The following is a 23,556-nucleotide window of genomic DNA, read 5'->3' as shown; positions in this document are numbered from 1 at the left end:
GGGAGGAGGGGGGAGGGGGGGTTTCCGGTGGCAGCCTGGCAGAAAGGGTTGCCAGGTCCGATCACTCAAAAACACTCAGACCTGGCAACCCGGGAGGAGCCTCTGCAGGGCTGCAGGGAGCACCCACCACTGTTACAACTATAAAATAAAAGCTTATTTAAGTATTATTTTACTTTTTTTTCATTTTTTAAGCCTGCTCTAACTCAGAAGTCCTACCTAAACCCCCAATGGCCTAAAATCCAAGACACAGTCAGACCTGTGTCGGACTTGGCAACCCAGCAGGAGCCTCTGCAGGGCTGCAGGGAGCACCCACCACTGTTACAACTATTGAATCAAGTTTTTTTGATCTTACTTTACGCTAACTTAAAAGTCCTATCTAAACCCCCAATGGCCTAAAATCAAAGAAATGTCATGGGTCTAGAAATTACCCATAGGAGGAGCAGCTCCAGCAGGAGCCTCTGCAGGGCTGCAGGGAGCACCCACAACTATTACAACTATAAAATAAAACCTTTTTATCTTACTTTTATTGTATTTTTTTCATTTTTTAAGCCTACTCTAACTCAGAAGTACTAATGGCCTAAAATCCAAGAAATGTCATAAGGTCTAGAAATCACCCACAAACCTAGAAATGTACCTACAATCCTAAAAATGTCCTAAAATCCGTGAAACACGTAAAAAGGGTTGTCAGGTTTCAGCAGGTCAGAGGAGCCAAAAGAGAGGCGGCTTCATGGAGCACCCACCACTATTATAATTATTGAATAAAAACTTTTTTGTCTTATTTTTCTGTACATATCTTATTATTGTTTTTCTTTTCTATTTTAATTTATTCTATGTTAAGTGCCTTCCTTTGTGTATATATATATTTGCATTATTTTGCCCTTTTTAATGAATATTTCATTCAGTCGCTGCTCTCTTATTTGCTGCTGCAACAAAACAATTTCCCTCAGAGGATTAATAAAGTATTTCTATTCTAATCTATTATTAATTAATTTATTAAATAATTTATTTATTTTTTTTTTACGAGCAATGGGCTACTCTATTGCAGTGATTCTGAACTTACAGCCCCAACAATCTTATAATTCACAATAAAAACTAAAGTGATTCACACTGGGAATTATTTTTGTACTTTTGGTATTTGGCATCAAAAGAAAGCTTGTTTATCAAAATAAATACCCAAGGAAGATCCCCCACACCACAAAAAATATATATACACACCATATATATATATATATATATATATATATATATATATATATATATATATATATACTAGAAATGTCCCAAAATCCTAGGAACTTAAAAAAAAAGTAACTGGGGCTATAGTATATAAAAAAAATAAATACATAAAAATTCAAACAAATATATAGAATAATAGTTAATAATATTAATAATAGTAACAATTATGAATTTTGTTTGCTGGACATGTTCAACTATTTTTTTTTTATATTGTTATCTTCTAATAATTTCTCTCTCCCTCTGTAAGCACATTTCTTTTCCCTAATTTCTAGGAGTTTATGGGACATTTTTGGCATTTTTCTCGTTGCCTTTTTAGCCACATTTTTAAAAAGAAATTAACCAATTTGCTCAGATCTCAAAGGTTTGAATGCACATCAAAGGTGTGTGAACGTAGCACAAGAAAACTGATCTCATTCGAGGTTTCAAAGGGTTAAAACTACCAGTTCTTTCACACAGACAGTCTTAAGGATTTAAGGAGGAAATTTCACGTTCAGGTGTCTTTTTTTTACCTCTGCACCTGTCAACGAGAGCGTACGGTGCGAGTAAAGAAAGAGGGCGGAGCCGGCGGTGCTGCTGTACAAGGAGAGGACATTTATTGTAGAATTTCCAACATCACAGATGTGTGTGTTACCAGATTGAGGTCGTCTTTTGACTGATTTCAGTGATTCAGACGAGGTGAAAACATACACTCACATGCATGTCACACACCTGTGCGCACACCTGCTCACCTACACACTCAAACACACACACACACACACACACACGCGCGCACACACACTCACAGGCTGACAGCCGTACATACGTTCACAGTCTTGATACGTACAAAAATTGAAATACAAATACAAATAATACCACAATAAAAACATTGTAATTTTTTTCTCTTTTAGAAATTCTTATAGCTATGTTCTATATTCTGTAGAAAGACAACTAAGCTTTTAATAAGTGAACAATATTTTTTCGTCTTTCTCTAAAATGATCAGTAAGATATCATCATAACGAAAATTCTTACAGTATATATATCTTTTTTTTTCTTTTTTTTAATCTACGGTCTCTCATACCGACCCTGCCTCCTGACCTTTATTCACAGGGTGTTGATTAACGCTAACATCCTGCACATGTAAAAGGCTTCAGCTGGCCTTAAAGCGGCATCGCTTACAACCTGTCGCATCCTTTAATGAGCAAAAACAAGAAAGAAATACCAAGTAAAAGGTGAAACAGTTGCCTCTCTCGCTGCCTCGTCACAACCTCACAAACATCAGCGGGTCAAAAACAGAGCCCCTCTGGGCGTCAACAAAATGCCTAAATTATAAATGTAATGATAAATGTGTAATTATCCAGTGTACAATCTTGACTTATCTGACTCTGACTCATGAGATAAAAGCCCTAAGTTCTTACATTTTTTAATATACAGCTCAGTGCTGAGAGAAATTAAACGCTCCAGGGGCCTCACGTAAAACTCTCAGGATCTGCAGTCTGTGTATTGCCTTTAAAACTTACAATTCATAACAAGTGACGACGGGTAAAACATGTTATGCCACCATGCAAAATGCACAACTAAATAAACAGTGATGAACCACAGAGAAAAAGAGCAAACTGAGAAATCAAACGCTCGTTTTAAGCCTTCGCTCGGCTCGTCGCTCAGAAAAAAAACCCCAACTCCCATCTGAGAGAAAGTACAGATTTCAAACGGACAGATTTACAGAGGAATGACAAAAAAAGCCAGACTGTTTTTCTTTTCTTCACCTGCTTTTGCAAAAATCTGTCCTTAACATCGAAGTGAGTATTTACACAGGTGCAGAGTACACAGGACAGCAGGGACAGAAAAAGGTGGAGAGAAGAGAAAACTACTCTACGCCAAGTTCTGCGTGTGAGAAATGGAGTGAAGATTTCGTTATTGTGTTGCTGTTGCAGCAATGATACAATATCTACAACCTTCCTTTCCCGTACCAGAGTACACCAGGACAAAGTAGCCGCAGTAAACCAGCCGTGCAGCGTCAACGGGCGGAAAAAGTCTCATTTCCCCGCCGTGACGCTCACTGCGTGTTCGTAGGATTTTTCCTCTCCTTGTGGGAAAGAGACACAGAAGGTATTTCAGCAGCAGCACTCAAAAACGAGCGTTCACACTGCGAGCAACACCGTCATCAAGTCCAGAGAGCGGCGATCACATGCAGGCGGGTTTCCGTTAACCCTCAGATTGCACAAATTGAAACTGCGAAAATAAAATAATGGAAACATGTAAATTTAGAAAAAAAAACCTCCCATTTATCGCAAAAAAGTTAAGCTTTCATGTGTATTTCAGGTAATTCCAAAAAGCCAATTCTGCAAAACTGCAATGCTTTTTAATAGCTGATATGATGCCATGGTTTTAAAAACGTTCTGAGAATGGTACAACGCAATGTTTTAGTAACGTTTATTAGCTGCAAGTTTTCTTTTAGTTCCCAAAACTAACTCACAAACTCCTCCTTCTGCGGCAAAAGATGCAGCAGGATTTAGGGACAAATTTAAAAATAAATCTACCTTCCTCTAAAACATTCTCCTTAAATTTATGGTAACATTTTCTGTAAACATCAAAAAATATTTAAAATGTTTTTTGTGTTTTTTTAACATATCACATTACATTTTCATTAAAAAATGCTCTGTAATCTCCGTCCTCAATAACATTATTTGAATGTTGCTTTGAAAACGTTCTTTCTTTGTTCTCATGTAACATTGTTGTAACGTTTTTTTAAAAAAGAAACTGATCTGTAACATCTTCAGAACATAGTTAAAACGCCACAGGAACATTATTCGAATTGCTAAATATCCTTAAATCATTCTTTGAACGTTAGATTAAAACATTTTCTTTAAAACATGTTTGCAACTTGTAGGTTAGACAACGTTGTGGGAACGTTCCCTGCTAGCAGCAGGTGCTAAAAGAGCTGTTATTGCATCACATAACTCCTAAAAAGTTGAGCGGATCATCCGGAAGTTTTGAATCCACAATTCCTCCAAACTTTTCTTTTCTTTTGTTTTCTTTAAAAGGTGCCCATGTGTGTCCCCTCTCTAAATTTGGAGGTTTGTGACTGCAGTTTGTGACTCGTGGGTTGGATGATTAATCTGTTGATCAGATCGATGGATGAGAAGAACATCACTAACTGGAGTTCAACGCCGTTGTGTTTTATCCACATTCGAAAATGTCGCTTCAGTTTTGTACAAATCTGTAATGGAAACCCGCCACGGTCGGCTCTGGGTCGACAAATTCTCTAAAAACATCCGCACAGAGCACACGCTTAAGATTTTTGCTACAAGATGTTAGTCCAGAAAACATCCGCTGAGATTCAGTCATCACTATCAGATGTGGGTTAGATGATAACAGCAACAAGGAGCAGCGAGTATATTATCTAAATTTAATATTTGACCAGCGGCCTCAGAGTGATTTAAGGCGGATTCAGACTGTGTCCACACTCAGGGGCCAAATGTAAAGCACGGTGCAGCTTTTATAGCCACTAAATCTGCACAGATTTAACATAAGTAAGTGTAAAATATTCCAACTGTTAAATATGCAGTCTGCAGACATATTAATGCAACTTTTTCCACATTATTTAAGAAATTTTTCGATTCAAGAATTGAGCCTGAGCCACAAACTATTATATTTAATATTTCAGAGACATCAGACTTCACGTCTGCTCAAAGACGAAAACTTTCTCATGTCAGCTAATGTTGTGTAATTATAGAAGCATCTGTATAATGTTAAATTGTGGCTTTATTATTATCAGTGGCTTTGTTATCAGTACTCTCTGAGATTAGAAATGAGCAGGGCAAATTATTTAATCATTTGATGGAAATAGTTTATTCAATATTTGGAGAAAACAACACTGTAATGCCATTTTATTTACTTATTTATTTGTCATTATCTGAATGTAGGATCCTTTGATTTAGTCTTGGGTATCTAGGTAGTGTGGGTTGTTTGTTTTGTTGCTTTTTTTTTAAAGATTTTAATTTTTTTTTTCAAAATCCCGATGTCTGTATTAGGTATGTAAATGCACTAACTCTTGTCATGCTGCATTTGTATATTTATCAACAATTTCTATGTTTGTGTACATTTTCTAACAATTTGTGAAAACGGATCCCTCTAGAGTAAACTAAATCTACACAAATATGACAAAAAGAAACTAGAAAACTCCTGAAGCACTAACGTACGCTCTGCGCTCCTGCACTTATGTAATGGATAACTGAACAGTATGTATTTCAATAACGCACCTAATAAGCAATTTAACCCCAAAAAACAGACAATCTATTTGTGGCAGCAGATATTTTAATTGTGCAAAAAAAATTAAAAATGATAATGTGTTGGAAAGCTGCTTTGTCTAATCAGGCTAAGTTGTTTTCCAAAAAGCGAAAGATTGATTATTGGTTTATTTACTTTGTTTTCAAAAAGCTAAAATGTTTGTGAGAGAAAAAACAGCTTAGTGTGGACACAGGACCAAACTGGCGGGAAATCTTTAGCCGGTTTAGTGTGGATGCACATTTTGGTCGGCTCCAGGTTGCTTTTACTTCGAGAAACTTTCACTTAAGCTCCTCTAAAAAAACGGTTGCACCCACTTTTTTGATCAATGCAAAGTCAAGTTTTCTCCCTCCGTTGATGCTACCTTACTCACGAAAACACCAAAAGACGTCTGATTGGCTTCATCACACGTCAGTCGAACGACGAGTCGTACTCGCAGTGTGAACACCCTGTAAGAAATGGTTAATGTGCTACACAGAGAACTTCTCCGCGGCTCCCCATTCGATCCGACGGGGAGGTCAAAGGCTACTCGGCATGATGTCAGCGTCCTTTAAAGTACCTCGAGAGCAACCATCAGCCCAATCCAACGGTCCACAGGGAAGGCGAAGGCGTCTGCCGCCGTCGGTGAGCGGAGTCACCTTTGACCAGCAGGCAGTCACACCATCCGTGGGGCCTGCAGCGCCGCCTACGGGCGGACGCTGTCCGTACGGGGGGTGGCTCACTCCTGTGGGTCAACTCTTCAAGTTGCTTGATCGTCCACTCGGCGGCTTTTTCCACCACAAACACACACACGCACACACATCGTAAACACACACACACGCTGTCCTCCCGCCATCCCTCTCTCCTGATGTCGGGCGATGTTCAGAGTGAAGAAGAGGAGGGTTTTGGGTCGAAGGAGAAAGGTTACCAGTTCATCATGGAGCTTCTGTTCAGGGTCATGAAGAAGACTTGGCTGCTGCCTCCAGATCGCACCGAGGCGAAGAAAACCTGCAGGAGGGAAACACACAGAGAGGACGGGGTTAAAGTTAACACCGTCTCTGCTGGGTCACACTTATTTATTACAGTTTAACCCTCAGAGACTGTTTGGCGCTTTTCATTCTTCATTTCCTGATAACTGTGTGTGTGTTGATGCATGTGTCCTAAATGTAGTCCAGATTGTGTATTTGAGTGTAATCAGTGAATTTGCAGCTCAGCTCCTACAATAAGTCTAAAATACACTGTGGAAACTAAATAGTTACATTCAGACTGTTCAGGTCCAAAAATGCTCCATTGAAACCCATTCAAACTGACATTTTTGATCCCACAGCCATCAGAGCAGAAAAACAGGACTTGTATTATTTCTGGGTGTCATTCTGGGCTTTTGACTCTGAATTCGTCATTTTGACTATTTTCCACCTGATGAGGTCATTTTGACCATATTTGGCATATGGAGGAAATACATGCTATTTCCACTAGGTGACCTGTCGCCAGTGATGGCGAGATGAAGTGTCATGAAGCGTTGAAGCTTTCCATCCAATTGGTTCACTCACGGCCGAAGCTTCGCGGCGCTTCATTTGCTCTTTTGTGTCATCAAGTGGACAATAAATGTGAAACAGGCAGAGTGATTATAATGACACCGTGGCTTTGGTGCGTGAAGCTATGAACTGAATTGTGCTTAAATGATAATGCAAATAAACCAATAATATACTCATTAATAAGCTCGAATAGACTGCAAACAAATGCACAATAAAGTCCGAAGTCAACAAAATGTGAGGGGACAGTGGAGGTTTGTTGCGTTTTGTTGCCCCTTGTATTTCGAATCCTACGCCAAACCCGCAAACCATTTCCTGAATCAGTCACATGGTACACATACGTCACCACATATGTCATCGATACGAGCCTCGATTCGCGCTTTACAAAAATCTTCATGAATTACTCGACACACGCTTCGAAGCCTTGACACGGAAAGACACATCACTACCTGTCACAGTCAACGTGCTGCTAATCACTGACATATCCCAGACTGATAATAACAGTAACACGTAACCCCGAAGGACACAAGCGTCCAGGTGACCTCGGACTCACCTTGTCGTTCCTCTCTGACAGGAACTTCAGTCGCTGAGCTCGCTTGTGCATGAAAACTCCGTCGAGGTGTCCCGTCTCCACGGAGCGGATCTCAATGGCCTTCTCTCCCCAGCCCATGATCTGGTTGGAGTGGATGTAGGCTGCAGGGACAGGAGAGGGGGCACACACACACACACACACACACACACACACACACACACACACACACACACACACAGAGGGGGATCGAACAGGAAAAGACTCAGCACCAGTCTCACACCCAAGCCAGTCACACAGCGAGGCGTCCTCAGCCTCACCTCCGGGAGCAGATTATTGCAGCAGTTTCTGATGTCAACGACCACGACCTCTGAGCTCCTCACGAGCGTCAGGAAAGACGCCGTCAGAGCAACACATAACGGAGGACAGCGTTACAGGATGCCTGCTGGGTTTTTATTGATGTCGATGTCAGTTTTTGTGTATTAAGAATCATCTGAGCACCACGACTGATAAATTCAACGTTTCTGTCGCTGCTTCACAATAAAATCCTTCCAGTGGAAAACCTTTATTGTGAAGCATCAGCTGCAGGAAATGTTTGGTTATCATTCGCAGTTTTTCAACAGAAAAACAGTGAGGCTGCTATTTGATGGGCGTAAGACCAGGAACGCTGTGCAGGGTGTGCTTTCCTTTTAATCTGTAGGACCAAAAACATCGAGTCAGTTTGTCTAAAGCAGCGATACTCAACTTGCTTTAGCTGGAGGCCCCTTTTAAAAAAATGACAGAAGGCACGTTTCTAGGATTTAGGACATTTCTCTGACTTTAAGGACAGTTCTGGGATATTAGGACATTTCTAGAATTGAGTTGCTTTTAGGGTTTTGGGACATTCAGAACATTTCCAGTATTTTAGGATGTTTCTAGGATCTTGGGGCATTTTTAGGTTTTCAGAACATTTCTAGGATTTTAGGACATTAGGGTCTTGGCCGGGACCTCTGTCGGGGGCTGTGGTGGATTCTCCACTGGCACTTCCTTCATAAATAAACTCTATTTTGTTGCTGTTTTATGCACCTTATGTATACTAAAAGTACAAAATAATTTCCAGAGTGAATCACTTTTTTAAATTGTGAATTAAAGAACACCCGGCACCCTGTCGAGTGCTGCAAGTTGAGTATCACCGGTTTAAAAACTGGTGGGCATTTCGTTTTGGCACTATAGGGCTTCTGAGCACAGAAAAGCAGATAGAGAACGGTTTCTGAGCCACGACTAAAGTGTGCGACACTAAACCAGAGGAAAGGGGTCAGCAGAGAGCGTCCTCTGTCACAGAAATAAAGTTCAGTGGAAGGTCTTTTTGTTTTTCCCCTCCTGCAATAAAGCTGTTTGTTTCTGTTGTTGAGGAAGGAGATCGGCGTTACGACGATGCAGCTTTTATGTTTTGTCCGGGCTTGGCTGTGAGAAACTCTGGTCTGACAGTAAAATACACACAAACACGTTAACGGGAGACAATGTCCACACGCAGGACACACACAGTAACCACCGGTGCTTCAGGACAGACACAATCAGTCAAACATACATGTTTAATCAATCGGGATATTGTACACTGACATCTGAGACTCAGAGAGTGAACGCCGAATGGAAAACCACAGAGACTTTGATCCGCTCGGATCATAACATCCGAGATCCATCCTTGATGCGCTCGAGTTTCCTCTCCGTGTGGTTTGACTGAGTGTACCAATAAATAATAGATTGATTTAGATGCACTGCAAACCTTTAGTCTGCAGAATCGCACAAATAACTAATTTGTTTTTAAAGCTGTTTTTAGAGCTCATGCAATCAAGGATGAATGTAGGAATGAAATATTTAACAGACGGACAGAACAAGAGGACAGAAACTCGACACAGAAGACAAACAACACGCAAGCATTTCCCCCTGCACAGAAAAAACAGATAAACTGTGTATAAAAAAGGAGAGTGTTCAAAGTAAAAGATGTTCAGTGTGTGTGCAACACAATTGCCAGAAGAAAATGTTGGCATTGAACATTTCTGCAAGCCATCGATACGTACCATTTGCACACTATTATGCTGCAAATACGTTACATTACATTTTAATAATGCGGTTAAACTTGGACACAAACATTTGGTAATGGTTCGGAAAATATCATGTTTTAGTTTAAAATACTCTGGTGACACAATCCTGGCAAAAAAAAAAAACTGTCTCCGTCAAAGACAATAACTTTTTGCTTAAAATACCCACATTTGGGAACTTAAAAGCCGCAGGAAAAATAGTAATGGGTCCCTAAAACACATACATTTGTGTGCTAAAAAGCAGCTACTTAAAAACAACTATGTTTGGGAACTTAAAAGACGCAGAAAAAACAGCTATGGTCCCTAAAAAACACCAATATTTGGGGCCTCAAAAGCAGCTGGAGTAACAGTCATGTGTCATTTAAAAACACCCACTTTAGGGAACTAAATAGCTGTAGGAAACAAGTAATGGGTCTTAAAAACACTCAGAACTTCAAATCAGCTGCATAAAACATTCATGGGTTGTTTGATGGTATGTTTGGGAACTAAAAAGCCACAGGTACAACAGCAATGGGTCCCTAAAACATACCCTTGCTTGGGGGCTGAAAAGCAACTGGAAGATAGTCACTGGTGCTTTAAAAACACCCATGTTTGGGAACAAAAAAGCCACAGGAAAAACAGCTATGGGTCCTTATATGCCACCCATGTATGGGAACTAAAAATTAGCTGGTGTCACTGCATCCCCCATCCCCTCCACCTCCTGAGGACAAAGTCAGCTCACATACAAAGAACTTTTGAAGAATGAATCGTAAAATAAATGTAAGGACACGTACAATGCCAACAGTTTCTTTTTCTTCTGACGACTGGGTTAGTGTGTGTGTGTGTGTGTGTGTGTGTGTGTGTGTGTGTGTGTGTGTGTGTGTGTGTGTGTGTGTGTGTGTGTGTGTGTGGTGGGGCAGAGGGTGGAGGTAATGCTCTGTAGGACGTGTTGTCCTCATCTCATGCAGCAGATGGATGTTCAACACTGGACATTAAAGAAATACACAGAGTTTTTGGGTTGTCTTTCTTTGGTCAACTCATCTGTTCAGTGATGAAAACACCAAAACCCTCCATGTAGATCACCATACCACTGTGCCTCATGAGAACACTTTTTTCAGGTTTAAATTGGTTTCCTGTATTTAAAAGCTAAAGGCTGAATTAAAACCTCATAGCTGTCTGTCACCACAGCTTTAAGTTGTTGCTGTCTAAAATGTCTTTTTGTGTATTTTGATGAGACTTTTTAACTTTGTGAGCTCTTGCTTTGTCCTCTGGCACCACCATCAGGTCAAATCTTTAATTTGTCTGAAAACTTTCTATTATTTTTTATTATTATTATTTATTTATCAGTTTCCATAAAATTTAAACTGGAGCCTTACAGCAGCGCGTGTGCATCACAAAACCTGTTTTATTTATTTATTCTTTGACTGTGTAGAGATTTTTAGTGTTGCCAATTTTTTTCTGCATGACATCCATCATTTTCAGCAATAATAAACTGTGAAAATTGTCTTTTGAGACTTATTTTGACATTATATCACCTATTACTACAATTTAAACATTTATATTTCATTGAATTGAAAAAATTGAAAAAAGAGAAAGAGAGAGAAGAGAGAAAGAAAACTTTCTTTAAAAAATTTGTGACAAAAAATGTTTTGAAGAACATTTTGGGGCTTTTTTTGAGGGGGATGGATTTTTGGGGGGAGCAAATTTCTTTTTTCTTAAATTATTTTGATTATTTTTGAAGAAAAAATTTTAGCATTTTTTTTTCTTTACAAATTGCTAAGTTATCAAAGCCAGAAACTGTAAATTATTGTTTTAGTTTTTTTTCAAATTTCTGATGGTCCTTGCACACATCATGATCTTTATCAAAGGTTTGTGAAGCAGATTTCCATGACTTTTCCAAACTTTCAGGCTACATTTAGTTTTCCAAAATTTCCCAGGCCTGGACGATGCTATTTGCAAATTCCATGACTTTTCCAAGTCTTTTGTGATTGTACAAACGCTTGGATATAATGCATAAAGTATTCTTACAAAAACTAGTGATAATATTCCCACTTGTCCAAATTTGTTTTGCACCACTCACTCAACAAAACAAGCGTGCCAAGCAGGTTGTTATTCAGCGTGGTGTGAAAGTGTTCGCATGAAGCGACAGTCAGTTTCACATGGATGATTTTGGCTCCTGCTGTGTGCAGGATGTTTTCATCACTTCACCAAACACAGCTGAACGGTGCGTTCAACCCCCCAGAAACCGGCTGTATTCCTGTGAGCAGGTGATGAAACAGGTGAGACGACAGCCGAGGCGTCTTTGTTTAAAGGTGTGACTGAAAGCAGGAGGAGAGAGAGGAGTGCTGCCTTGGGCGGAGGAGGTGTGAGGGTGAAAGATGATCTGCTGAGACCGCTTATAGAGGTCAGAGGTCAGAGGGGGGGGTCAGGGAGAAGCGAGCTGATTGGTTGACGTACCGACGGAGGTGGGCATCTCGCCCCACTGCAGCACCACGTCTTTGGTGATGCGTCCGTAGGTGTTGACGTAGACGCCCTCGTCCTCGTAGCACAGCAGCATCTCCATGCCGTCCGTCTTGGGGAGAACCACAATGGCGTGCGGGGTCACCTGACCCTGAATCTGCCGGGGCGACACACGGGAGGGGGTTGGAGGGGGTGGGGGCAGGGGGTTAGGAGCTGCCGTGAGCCTGCAGGGGGGTCTGAACGCCCCCGCCGCCGCCGCCGCCGCCCGCTAACCCCCCGTCCCCAACCTGAGAGAGAAGAAACTGCTGCAACAATGGAGTCTCCCGCTCCTCCTCAGCCACGCAATCGCCATGGAAACAGACATGAGCACAGCGTGATTCATGACTGCCAAAAGCAATGTGAGGCGGTTGCTGTGGTTACCGTCTCCCTCCCCCGAACATCTCTTACTGTAACCAGACCAAGGTTAGAGGAGGACGCTGATTCACCCACTCAGCCGCTCACCCATTAACAAAGTGATCCACTCATTCATTCACTCACTCATTCACTCGTTTAATTATTGACTCACTCACTCACTCATTTACTCATTAACAAGGCTATCCATTCATTCATTCATTCATTTATTCAAATATTGACACATTTATTCACTAAATCATTAATTCGTTACTCACTCACTCGTTAACAAAGTTAACCATTAATTCATCCCATCACTCAGTCACACTTTTTAATTATTGCCTCATTCATTTACTCATTTACTCATTACTGCCCTTCATTCAGTCACACTCTTATCCATTTACTAAACTATTTAATGACTCACTCACTCGGCAATCAATTCATACATTCACTAAGCGACTCACTTATTTATTCACTCACTAACAAGGCTTTCCATCCATTTACCCTCTTATCCTTTCATTAAATAATTTATTTATTCACTCACTCACTCACTGTTCACTCACTCATGCAGCTATTTCCTAAATAAATCACCCTCTTAACCATGCAATGCGTTTTGTATTGACTCACTCACTCACTCAGCTATCCCTTCATTCAATCACCTGCGTATCCGTTCACTAATTCAGAAATCTACTCCATCATTCATTCTCGTCTTTGCTCTGTCGCATATTTTCTTTTCTCTTTCACTCGTTCATCTACTCTCACTCATTCATTCTTTATATAATTATGATCTCACAGTCACTCAATATAAACAATGCAATCAAATGCAATTTTTCTTTAAAAAAAGTAAAATGCACACACACACACACACACACACACACACACACAGGGACTAACATGTGAGGGGATGTAGATGTCGTAGGGGTTTCCAGAGTCCACATCGATGACATGGAAGCCAACACTGGAGCCATAGATGACCTTTAACCTCTGCCCCTCCTCCACCGTCAGGTCAACAAGCTGAGGGCGATGCTGCAGGTCAGTGAACGACTGAAAGAGGTCAAGAAAAAATGATTCATTAGCCACAAAAAAATCACCTTTTAAAAAGAAAAAAAGGAAAGAAAAATGGTGCAAGGTTTAAAAAAAAGAAAAATTTGCCAAAATAAAACATCACCAAAGAAAAGAAAAACTCATAATTTTTTTAAGTAAAAATTTTGGGGATAAAAAGAACTGTCACCATAACAACCAGACTAAAGTCTTAAAAAAAAAAGTAAAAATGTTTTCATGCAAAAAAATTAAAACAATAAAAATCAAATTTTAACCTGTTTTCAGTTTAAATCAGATTCTTTAAAGAAAGCATAATTCTTCTCAATTTGTATTTACATTCAATAAAATTACGCCTTTAAAAGTTTCTTTTTTTGCTGATTTACTGGTTGAGTGACCTAATGTATTGACGTTTTAAAGTCTTTTTTTGTCCCTTTTTGGTTCACTGTATCTCAGTGAGGCCTTGTCCTGGAACAATAATAATCTAAAATAAACGCACATCATGCTGCTCATCTGCTTCTGTCTTGTTTGCTCACATGTTTTCTACAACAAAGAGCTCCTTTTCCCCACATTAACTCATTTACACCTAAGGCGCACTGTGATTCAGCTTACCTTGAAGGCCATAAACTTGTGATAAGGTTTCGGAGCCCAGGCGTAGATCTCCACTGAGTTCTTCAGAGCAATCACCAGAAACTTTATCCTCTCGTACTTCACTGCAGGGGCAAAGCAGAATGAAAGCATGAAAAAATGTCAAATTGTGTTTAAGCTACAGTTAAAAAACACAACTGAGCTTTTTTGCTCTGTAATCGTTATATTCAGAAATAAAGAATATTAAAATCTATCAATAATTTATCAATTAACCATAAGCTTTAATATTTAGAAGGGAATCCAAATTTATTTACAATAATAATTCACATTTTAATGGTTAACTTTGTACAAACTAACTTTTTGTCCCCAATTTGCAAGTGAGTCCCCATAACACAGGTGTGTTAATAGGTTTGTGTCCTCACAATGTGCATAAACCAGTTTTCTTACCGACTTTGTAGTGCACGCAGCCCTCCAGCTCTCCAACAGTGATCCAGCCCTGTTTCTTCTCCACTTCAGGATCGTTGTGTAATATCCTGTTCCTCAGCCAGGACAGGTAGTAAACACGCAACTTGTTCTTCTTTCCTGGTTATGAAAATAAAATGATTAATGTAAATAATATTTTTCTCACCAGTAAATCTGTTTATAAAATCAGGTTTCATATCTCAGGCATCAGTGATGGAAGGTAACTATTTACATTTACATTTTACATTTACACTTTGTTTATCAATGTTTTTACTGCTGTTTTTGGAAAAATTTGCAAGAACTTATAAAAAATATACAAGAAAATTACATGAAAATTGTTTAAAAACAAAAACAACCAAAAACAACAATAATACTTTTTAAAAAAAACTGAAAAAAAGAAAGTAAACAAACAAACAAACATTTAAAAACAAGGCAAGCAAGACTTGGAAAAACGACTTTTTAAAAATATAACAATTCGTTAATACAATTTAAATATGTGATTAAGGATAAGGATAACATACCACCTCTGTGAGGCATTTATAAAACTTGTCTAATGTGACTTATTATTGCATAAGTGTAAGAACAGTTTATACGTCATCAGCAGCAGCTTCCATTCAAATCTGCTCAGCGAGTGTTTTATTCATAAAGAAGGCAACGCACAAAAAGAAAGTCAAATCTGGCAAAAATAGAAACATCTCTGTCATGTTCAGCGTAACCAAGGGAGACAGGAAACACTGACGACCAAACAATAAGAAAGGCTAAAATATGTGATCAATAACGACAGACAAAGAAAATCAAGGATTCAGCTGTTGCTCAAAGTCCTGTGAATGCAGAGAAAGGGCTGCCGTTACGGCATCTTAACCCTTTAAAAAATGAGCAAATTTACAAAAAAAGATACAAGAAAATTACCTGAAAATAAGCAAAAACCAAAACAAAAGAAAGGTAAAAAAAAACCAATAAATGACCCCCAAAACTGCTGAAAATTGACATAAATATAGGTATTTTTTCTTACATAATTTTAAATTGATAATTCTAATAATAATGAATATAGTTTCTTTTTTTTACCCCCCCCCCCCTTTTTTAGAAAATATTTTCAAGTCTTTTTTTTGCTTTTTGCACCTTTTACTAATTTCTTTAGATTTGTGGGACTTTTTTTTCATTGCCTTTTTTCCTACAATTTAACGAAAGAAATCAAACCAATTTGCCCAGGTTGCAAAGGGTTAAACAGCTTGTAAAAGGCGTATGAACACAAAACAAGAAAAGCGATGTCAATCCAGGTCTCAAAGTGTTAATACTGTTTGTTAATGTTAAACTTCCATTTCATAAAATGTTATTATTTTGAATTTTATCATCAAATTTACAGCCCCAGTAAAAGTAACTTTCACACCGGGTACACATCGGACGCTGACGTGTTCTGATATGTTAATTATCACACAGCCGCCCGTCAGCAGTCGCCTGACCGTTCACACCAGGAGCACATTTCTCTGTGCCTCTCTAATCAGACAGCGAGCTCTGTCCCTGCTTGCTTGTGTGTCTCATGTACCAACCTGAGATGGTGACCAGGACGTTGAGTCCCTCCAGGACGTCCATCTGTTGGAAGCGCCGTCGATTGATCAGGTTGTAAACTTTGCCTTGACCACTTCGATCCAGCAGCATCAGTCCGTTCTCCGTCCCCACCAGCAGATTCACTCCTGCACGCACACACACACACACACACACACACACACACACACACACACACAGTGTTCAGTAATAATAAAAACAATTAGAACTTATGTAAATATTTCAAATTATAAATATGTATAATGTGCTGACTGTGTAAAGTGTGTAAAAATATAAAACTATGTGCCTTATGCTACAATCAGTGACTTCTTTTAAATCACTTCTTTAAACGCATTTTTTATAGGCTTGCTTTTATGTGGTGTCATCTATTTAAATTAATCTATTTTTGTTTTTCTTTTAATTTATCTTTTTATATATTTTTTAATTCCATCTTGTTTGTGTTTAATTTCGCATTTACTGCTAATATTCTTTGAGTTGTATATGCTCTCATTAGTATGGGTTTTAATTGTTATTTTTGTTTTTTAATTGTTTCTCTCTTGTTGTTATGTACTTTAAATTTTGTCTGACCTTAGTTGGGCATTATTTTTTGGCTATACAATTATGTTTACAGAAGCAAAATAATGCATGCACATCAAATCCAAACTTGGAGCAGGTGCTTAAACAAAGGTGAATAAATAGTAAAAAGGCAAAAAAGTAGTAGTAGTATTAGTAGCAGTAGTATTAAAACTAGTCTGAAAGTTAGAAAAAGCACATATGTGTATGATAAAGTGTGATATGAAGGTGTTTTGGTGACAGTCTCACCCCAGAGAGCTGCACACAGGATCTCAGAGTTGAAGCGTTTCTTGTATTTGCGGATCTCAGGCGTGTCGCTGTGCGGCCTGATGTTGGTCGGGTTGACGTTGACCACAGAGATCTTCCGGGCTTCGTTGAGCCTCGCCTGCTCCTGCTCCTGCTTCAGCATCTCGTCAGCAAACAGCGCTGTAGAAAACATAAACACAACACGTTAACTGGTGGACGACTGAACTCACTGCACCTGAAGTTTCTGTGCCGTGACTGCATTAACTATTTTATCATGAATGACCTGAATTCGTAACCCTCCTCTTATGTTGCGAGTCAATTTGACCCATTTTAAAATTTTTAAATCACTGGAAAATATTGTAAAGCATTTCTTTTTTCAGTATGAAACGTCTTCTATTGGACTTAATTAGTGTCAACTAATTTTATCAAGTTTTAAAATGAAAATGCTTCGTATCACACTGTGACTGAGCCGACCACCAGGGGGCAGGATATCAGCTGTCTGTGCATGGAAAGGCAGATTTCAAACTGCTGCCAAAAATTCACTTATCAAGGCAAAATTCTGAGACTCTGCAGACTTCATCTACACAGCAGAGAGATGTTGATCATTTGTTTTTACAAAGATTGATTTGGTCCTTAAGTGAAAAACTGATGTTTAAAGATGCCATTTTCCCATAAACTGCAATAGTTGACATGAGGGCAGATTTCAAAATGCTGTCAAAAATTCAGTTTCTGAGATAAAATTCGGATGGATTTTTTAATTAGTAGCACAGTGAAGTGCACAAAGTTTCTTCAGCTGGGCTGACACTTTGGTGTAAGTTGCAAAGCTCTAGCACGTACGAATAATTTATTACGAATTTGCAAACTTTTGAAGTTTAGACAGTCGCTGAAGAACTTTGGCATGGGACTGGACCCACGTGCAACCGGCCCCTAATTACACGAAGCCCAATCTTTATTTATGGTAATTGTCTCAAGACCCTTTAGATTGAGCTTGTGATTAATTTTGGGCGTTTGAGGTTTGACACTGTAAGGAAACGTACCTGAGGCAGAGATGTTATCGTCGTCGTCAGTCGGGGAGGTCCCGTACACCCTCGGATCTACGAACGGTGTGAAGGAAGACTTGGAGCCTCCGCTGCTTCCCATCCCGTACTGCAGACCATAAAAACACAGCACACACGTCAGTCACATGTTTGTCTGACGGTTTGTTAGTTTTGGGAAAACTGACTGAAACAGGTAACTGTTGGAATAAAGGAAACACGGTGTGTTCAGTGGAGGAAACACCTTCAGCGCTCTTTGTTCTCAGGTATTTACTGTTTCTTTCTTGTTTCACGAAAAATGAAAAACCCTTTTTGGCCTCATGCTGCGTAATTCCAAGTGACACTTTTACTCTCAGTGTTTCTTTTATTTTATCAGCTACCTGCATCGTGCGCTCGGGGTGCAGGACTTCGTGGGGGCTGGAGAGAGGGAGGAATAAAACGAGGGAGGGAAGAAATCCAGTTTATCCATGGGTGAGGAAAACTCTGGAGCCAAAGCGGGACGGATCCAAACAAAACAGGGCGGGAAATTAAAGGTGCCACATTTTGCCATTTGTAGTTTTCATACTCAGAGGATCGTTTTGTATAAACATTGCTCTGGGATGCAAAAAACAAAACATAAGTTGAGACCAAATAAAGAAGCAAAATGATCAGCTGATCGATGAGCTAATTGGCAAAATTAACATTTTCTTACTTTATTAACTGCCAAAATAGTAAAACAGTAAAAAAAAAAAAAAAATCTGGTAGGGCTTCTTAAATGCCAAAAGATTTCTGGGGTTTTCTTTTAGCTTTACGTCAATATGAACTAATTTTAGAAAATAATTTGGATTTGGGTGAGCTTAAGTAACAATCTGAAAGTTTGACTATTATTATTATTATTATTATTATTATTATTATTATTATTATTATTATTATTATTATTATTAATTCCATAAACAATAAAACAAAATAATATTAATAATAACAATGAAAAAAATAAGAAAAGAAAAAACGAAGTTATTATTATTATTATTATTATTATTATTATTATTATTATTATTATTATTATCATTACTTTTCTTTTTAGAATTTTCTGATAACTTTTTTTCTTGCTAATTTTGGGGTCTTTTAAATTAAGCCAGCTTGGTTTCAAAGGGTTAAAAAGGGTTAATGTCCGTAGCAGCTAAATAAACAGTTTTAGATTTTAAATTTTGTGTGTTTTTGTTTGGTGGCTGCAGGTAATTTCCCGCCCTGATGAGGGAGCAGGTGGAGGTTTGTGGGCGGGGTGAACAGGTGAACAGGTGAACAGGTGAACAGGTGAACAGAGTGCAGGGCTGTCAGGTTCAGGTGCAGGAGGGGAGGATTTTTGGGGGGCCGATATTCGGGTGCTTCTCCACCTACTTGGGCCCCAGAGGCGTCACCAGGGGAGACCAGGGGAGGTGCTTTGCTGCACCAAATCAGGGAGATTGGTGTTGCCGGGGAACAGATTAGCGTTGCCGGGGAAACAGTTGCTGGCGGCAGAGCTCCGCCTCCGTTCCCGTGTTTCTGGAAAAAGAGAGGGGCGGGCTACTGTTTGGTGAGGCTGTGATTGACAGGTCAGGTGATGGGCGGGGGGCTGCTTTGTGGAGGTGGGTTTGAGCGGGGGGGCAGGGCGCTCTTCACACAGGTCATCATCATCAACATGTAGCACACACACCGACAGGCTGCGTGCAGACCGACAGTGACGCCGTTATCTTCTAATTAAAGCTGCATAAAGTCAATATTTTCTGTTTTGGTTTTTTGGGGCTTTTTCTCACAAAGTGTCCTCAGTGTTTCCACCTGCACATGTTTCCTGTTTGAGTGGAAAAGCTCCTAAAATAAAAATAAATCCCCACATGGCCTTAAAACTTTCCACTGAAACCCTGGCAACAACAAAGCTTAACGTAACCCTTTAAAACTTTCAAAAACATGAAAAGCAGACAATAAGCAATAAAAAAAGACCCTAAAATGAGAACGAAATAGTAAAAAGTTACCAAAAAAAAGTTGGAATTAGCCTTACCAAAAAAAAAAAACCAAACAAGTAATGATCTTAAAAACACTAAAAAATAAATAGATAATAATAATAATAATATAATTCAGTTTTCTTGGTATTTTTTCTTAGTTATTGGAAACATTTCTAAGGATTCTCTCTTTTTTTTAAGCTAGTATTTTAGGTCATTATCTGCTCACTTTGAATAACTTTCTTGCAATTTGTGGGACATTTTGTTTTTGGAAGAAATCAAACCAATTAACTGGATGCTTCAAAGGTTTAGTTCATAATGTGCATTTTTTGGTGACTTTTTCTTAGAAATGTGTAAATTGTGTCTGAACACGATGCAGTTTGGTGCATCATCACCTTTAACAACGACCTCAGTATTAAAACATACTGTTGAAATAAACACATTATTGCCATAATAAAAGCAGACTTTATGGAAAAACTGTTATTATTATAGCAAACACAGTGAAACTTTAAATTTCATAGAAAGAGGTGTGTGTCATTCACACTCAAAAACAGGAAACAGCTGGGCATGCAGCGAGTGAGCCTCGAGTGTCGGCGAGGCTGAGGTCAAAGGTCATAAACTGAGCGGCGGCTCACCTCACGCATCATCATGGTGCTGTCCTGGGAGCTGTTTCCGTACGAGTCGTCGTTGGCGTCGTTGTGACCTCCCATCCCGCCGAAGGACTCGTTGGTACCTTGACTCGCTGCTGGCCTGAAAGACACAAGTCAACAGTTTTTAATGTCCAGCATTTTATTTTATTTTATTTTTATTTTATTTTATTTGATGTTATTTCAATTTCCACTTTATTTTATTTCTCAATATTTTTTCTATGTCAAAGCTTTTCTGCCGTTTATCCAAAAGTAAATCTACGCCTTGTTTAATAAAGAAAGATTTCTGTCACTTTATTAATATAATTTAGCAACCAAAATATAAACCTTACAGCTTCATGTAAAAATAAAGCTCTGTCTGACTCACTATGTTGTCGACAGATGCGTCATTGTTTTTCTGTACTGAAGACGTCCTTTAACCGCCATAAAGGTAAAAAGTTATTTCTGACAATAAAAGATACAAATTTCTGCTCTCTGTCCGTGAACTATGCACCAAAATAGACGATAAAAGGTGCTTTTGTTGCGTTCTCATAGTGGCACATTATATGCAAACATCAGCAAACTGTAAATATGAAAGTGAGCCGCAGTGTCTGTTCAGGTTTTAACAGCAGATGTCCCTGAGGTCCCGTCACATTGCCAAAACAACGCCCCTGAGCCTGTCCCCCGCTGTTTGGTGCCGAGCAGATACAGGTGTTGCACAGGTGTAGCACAGGTGTTGCACAGGTGTAGCACAGGTGTAGCACATGTGTTGCACATGTGTTGCACATGTGTTGTACAGGTGTAGCACAGGTGTAGCACAGGTGTTGCACATGTGTTGCACATGTGTTGTACAGGTATAGCACAGGTGTAGCACAGGTGTAGCACAGGTGTTGCACAGGTGTAGCACAGGTGTAGCACATGTGTTGCACAGGTGTAGCACAGGTGTAGCACAGGTGTTGCACAGGTGTAGCACAGGTGTAGCACATGTGTTGCACATGTGTTGTACAGGTATAGCACAGGTGTAGCACAGGTGTAGCACAGGTATAGCACAGGTATAGCACAGGTGTAGCACAGGTGTTGCACATGTGTTGCACATGTGTTGTACAGGTATAGCACAGGTGTAGCACAGGTGTAGCACAGGTATAGCACAGGTGTAGCACAGGTGTAGCACAGGTATAGCACAGGTGTAGCACAGGTGTTGCACATGTGTTGCACAGGTGTTGCACAGGTGTTGCATAGGAGTACCGAATAATGTGGCCACTGAGTGTATGTGTTTGTGTGTGGGAAGCCAGTGGGGGATCACTCACATGATGCGCGGTATGTCACTGACGGCCACCGTCCCGTCGTTAGCCCCGCCCTCTCCCTCCTCGTCCTCGCTGCTGTGAGAGTCCTCGCTGGACGACGAGTAGTCCGTCACTTTGAGGGGCGGGCGGCTCGTCTCCTCGCCCTGCCGCAGCTCTCGCAGCTCTTTGGCCAGCGCGGTCAGGTCCTGCAGGACGGCGAGGAAACCCGAAAGAGTCAGAGAGAGAAAACTCAAAGGGTTTTCTCAGAGAAATTACCTCTGCTGATCTGATTTATTAACCACGCTGAAATATTCTGCACACTTTCTTGACAAATTTGCTTTTCTGCCTCACTGATGTTATTTTTTTATATGTAATTCTTGAAATTGTCCGATTTATTTGCTCACATGCTGCATTATTTTAAACCTGGGGTAAACCATGTAAAGCACTTTGTAACCTTGTTTCAAAAAGTGCTTTATAAATAAAGTGTATTTATTTATTGTGACTTGAAGGCGTTAAATCAATATCATTCTGGCTTTTTCAGCTTTTATATAACAAGTATCTATAGCGGCCACTTTATTAGGTACACCAGTATAATCTAATGCAACGCAACACGACTGTTTTCACATAAACTCAACTTTTATTATGCCAATAATGTATTGATTTCAAAAATTATTTTTTAGTATTGCGGCCCGACCTAAAGATAATGGTGCACTAAACTGCTATTCAGATGTGTCGCTATTATTCTCACGTCTGTACATGAATTTACATGTACAGACGTTAATGTGTACATTTACACATTAACTTACCAAAAACTGCACATTATGAGCATCTTAAGGCTTTGAAACCTGAGCAAACTGGCTTTCAGAAACATGAGAAGAAGGTAATGAGCAATGAAAACAGAAAGGACCCAAACATTAACAAGAAATTAATAAAAAAAAAAACAAAAAAAGTCAAAGAAAATTAGCTGAAAATTAAAAATAATAATAAATATATATATAAAGCTGGTGTATATGACTGCATTAGAACAGGTGTACCAAATAAAGAGGCCTCTGAGTGTTTAAATAAACTGCAGTTAGTTTAAGTTTTGTGATATTTTAAGTAGTATTTATCCAAATGAGCAAAATCAACAAAACAAAACATAAATATAAAAGACCAGATTTTTTTTCATTGCGGTTACAGTGCACAAATAACCTTAATAAAAAAAGGAGAAAAACATTTGGTTCGACAGAAAATGATTAATCAAAGCCACATCCATCTGTGTGACGATAAATGTGACTTAAAGCATGACGAATTTATTTTGGACGAGCAGCAGAAGTGGAAATATATTTATAATAAGACGCTGGACGGCAGTTTTAAGGTTTAACAGCAGGACTGACGAGCTCATTTCTCCTCACTTTTCAGTGTCAGAGTGGATTAAACTTTAAAATCAAGCAGGAGAGAAAAAAAGGATTTTTTCAGTCTTTGTGGCACGTTTCAAGCTGTTTCATATTTGATTCATATATTCACACAGAGGAGCGTCCTCAGCGGGGGGGCAGCGAGCAGCGGGGCGGTGCAGGGAGAAGAGGGTCCATCAGTGCAGGACGGTCAGGGGTTAAAGGTCAGGGGCTTTAAATTCTGTGACATCAGCAGTAAAAAAGGGCTGTGCATGTGAGAGGGTCAGTGTGAGAGGAGGAGGGAGGAGCAGGGAGGGAGGTTATCTTACCAACTCCTCCTGATGAGAGAGGGGGAGGAAATGAAGAGAGAGAGAGAGAGAGAGAGAGAG

The 23,556-nt window shown here is 39.5% G+C and overlaps 1 protein-coding gene across 9 annotated transcripts in view; it reads right to left on the bottom strand.

The window, feature by feature from the left end:
* Positions 1-1,807: 1,807 nt before the first annotated feature.
* The window catches only part of tnikb (TRAF2 and NCK interacting kinase b), a 67,560-nt gene continuing 45,811 nt past the window's right edge, over positions 1,808-23,556 (bottom strand). For 8 of the 9 annotated variants that reach the window (XM_088071754.1, XM_088071756.1, XM_088071757.1 and 5 more), the window contains 11 exons: positions 21,819-22,000; positions 20,521-20,635; positions 17,934-18,042; positions 16,900-17,076; positions 16,083-16,226; positions 14,521-14,655; positions 14,098-14,198; positions 13,342-13,491; positions 12,055-12,214; positions 7,565-7,704; positions 1,808-6,487 (listed from right to left, as the gene is read on the bottom strand). In XM_088071754.1, the coding sequence (XP_087927880.1) occupies positions 6,404-6,487; positions 7,565-7,704; positions 12,055-12,214; positions 13,342-13,491; positions 14,098-14,198; positions 14,521-14,655; positions 16,083-16,226; positions 16,900-17,076; positions 17,934-18,042; positions 20,521-20,635; positions 21,819-22,000 (1,497 nt within the window). In that variant the 3' untranslated portion in view covers positions 1,808-6,403. The remainder of the gene's footprint in view (positions 6,488-7,564; positions 7,705-12,054; positions 12,215-13,341; positions 13,492-14,097; positions 14,199-14,520; positions 14,656-16,082; positions 16,227-16,899; positions 17,077-17,933; positions 18,043-20,520; positions 20,636-21,818; positions 22,001-23,556) is intronic. The other variant, XM_088071759.1, reaches the window with a different exon arrangement.

Source organism: Plectropomus leopardus, chromosome 21 (assembly GCF_026936395.1).
Source record: "Plectropomus leopardus strain MGB_pleo_1.0 chromosome 21, ASM2693639v1, whole genome shotgun sequence".
NCBI lineage: Eukaryota > Metazoa > Chordata > Actinopteri > Perciformes > Serranidae > Plectropomus > Plectropomus leopardus.
This window is presented reverse-complemented; position numbering and strand designations above follow the sequence as displayed.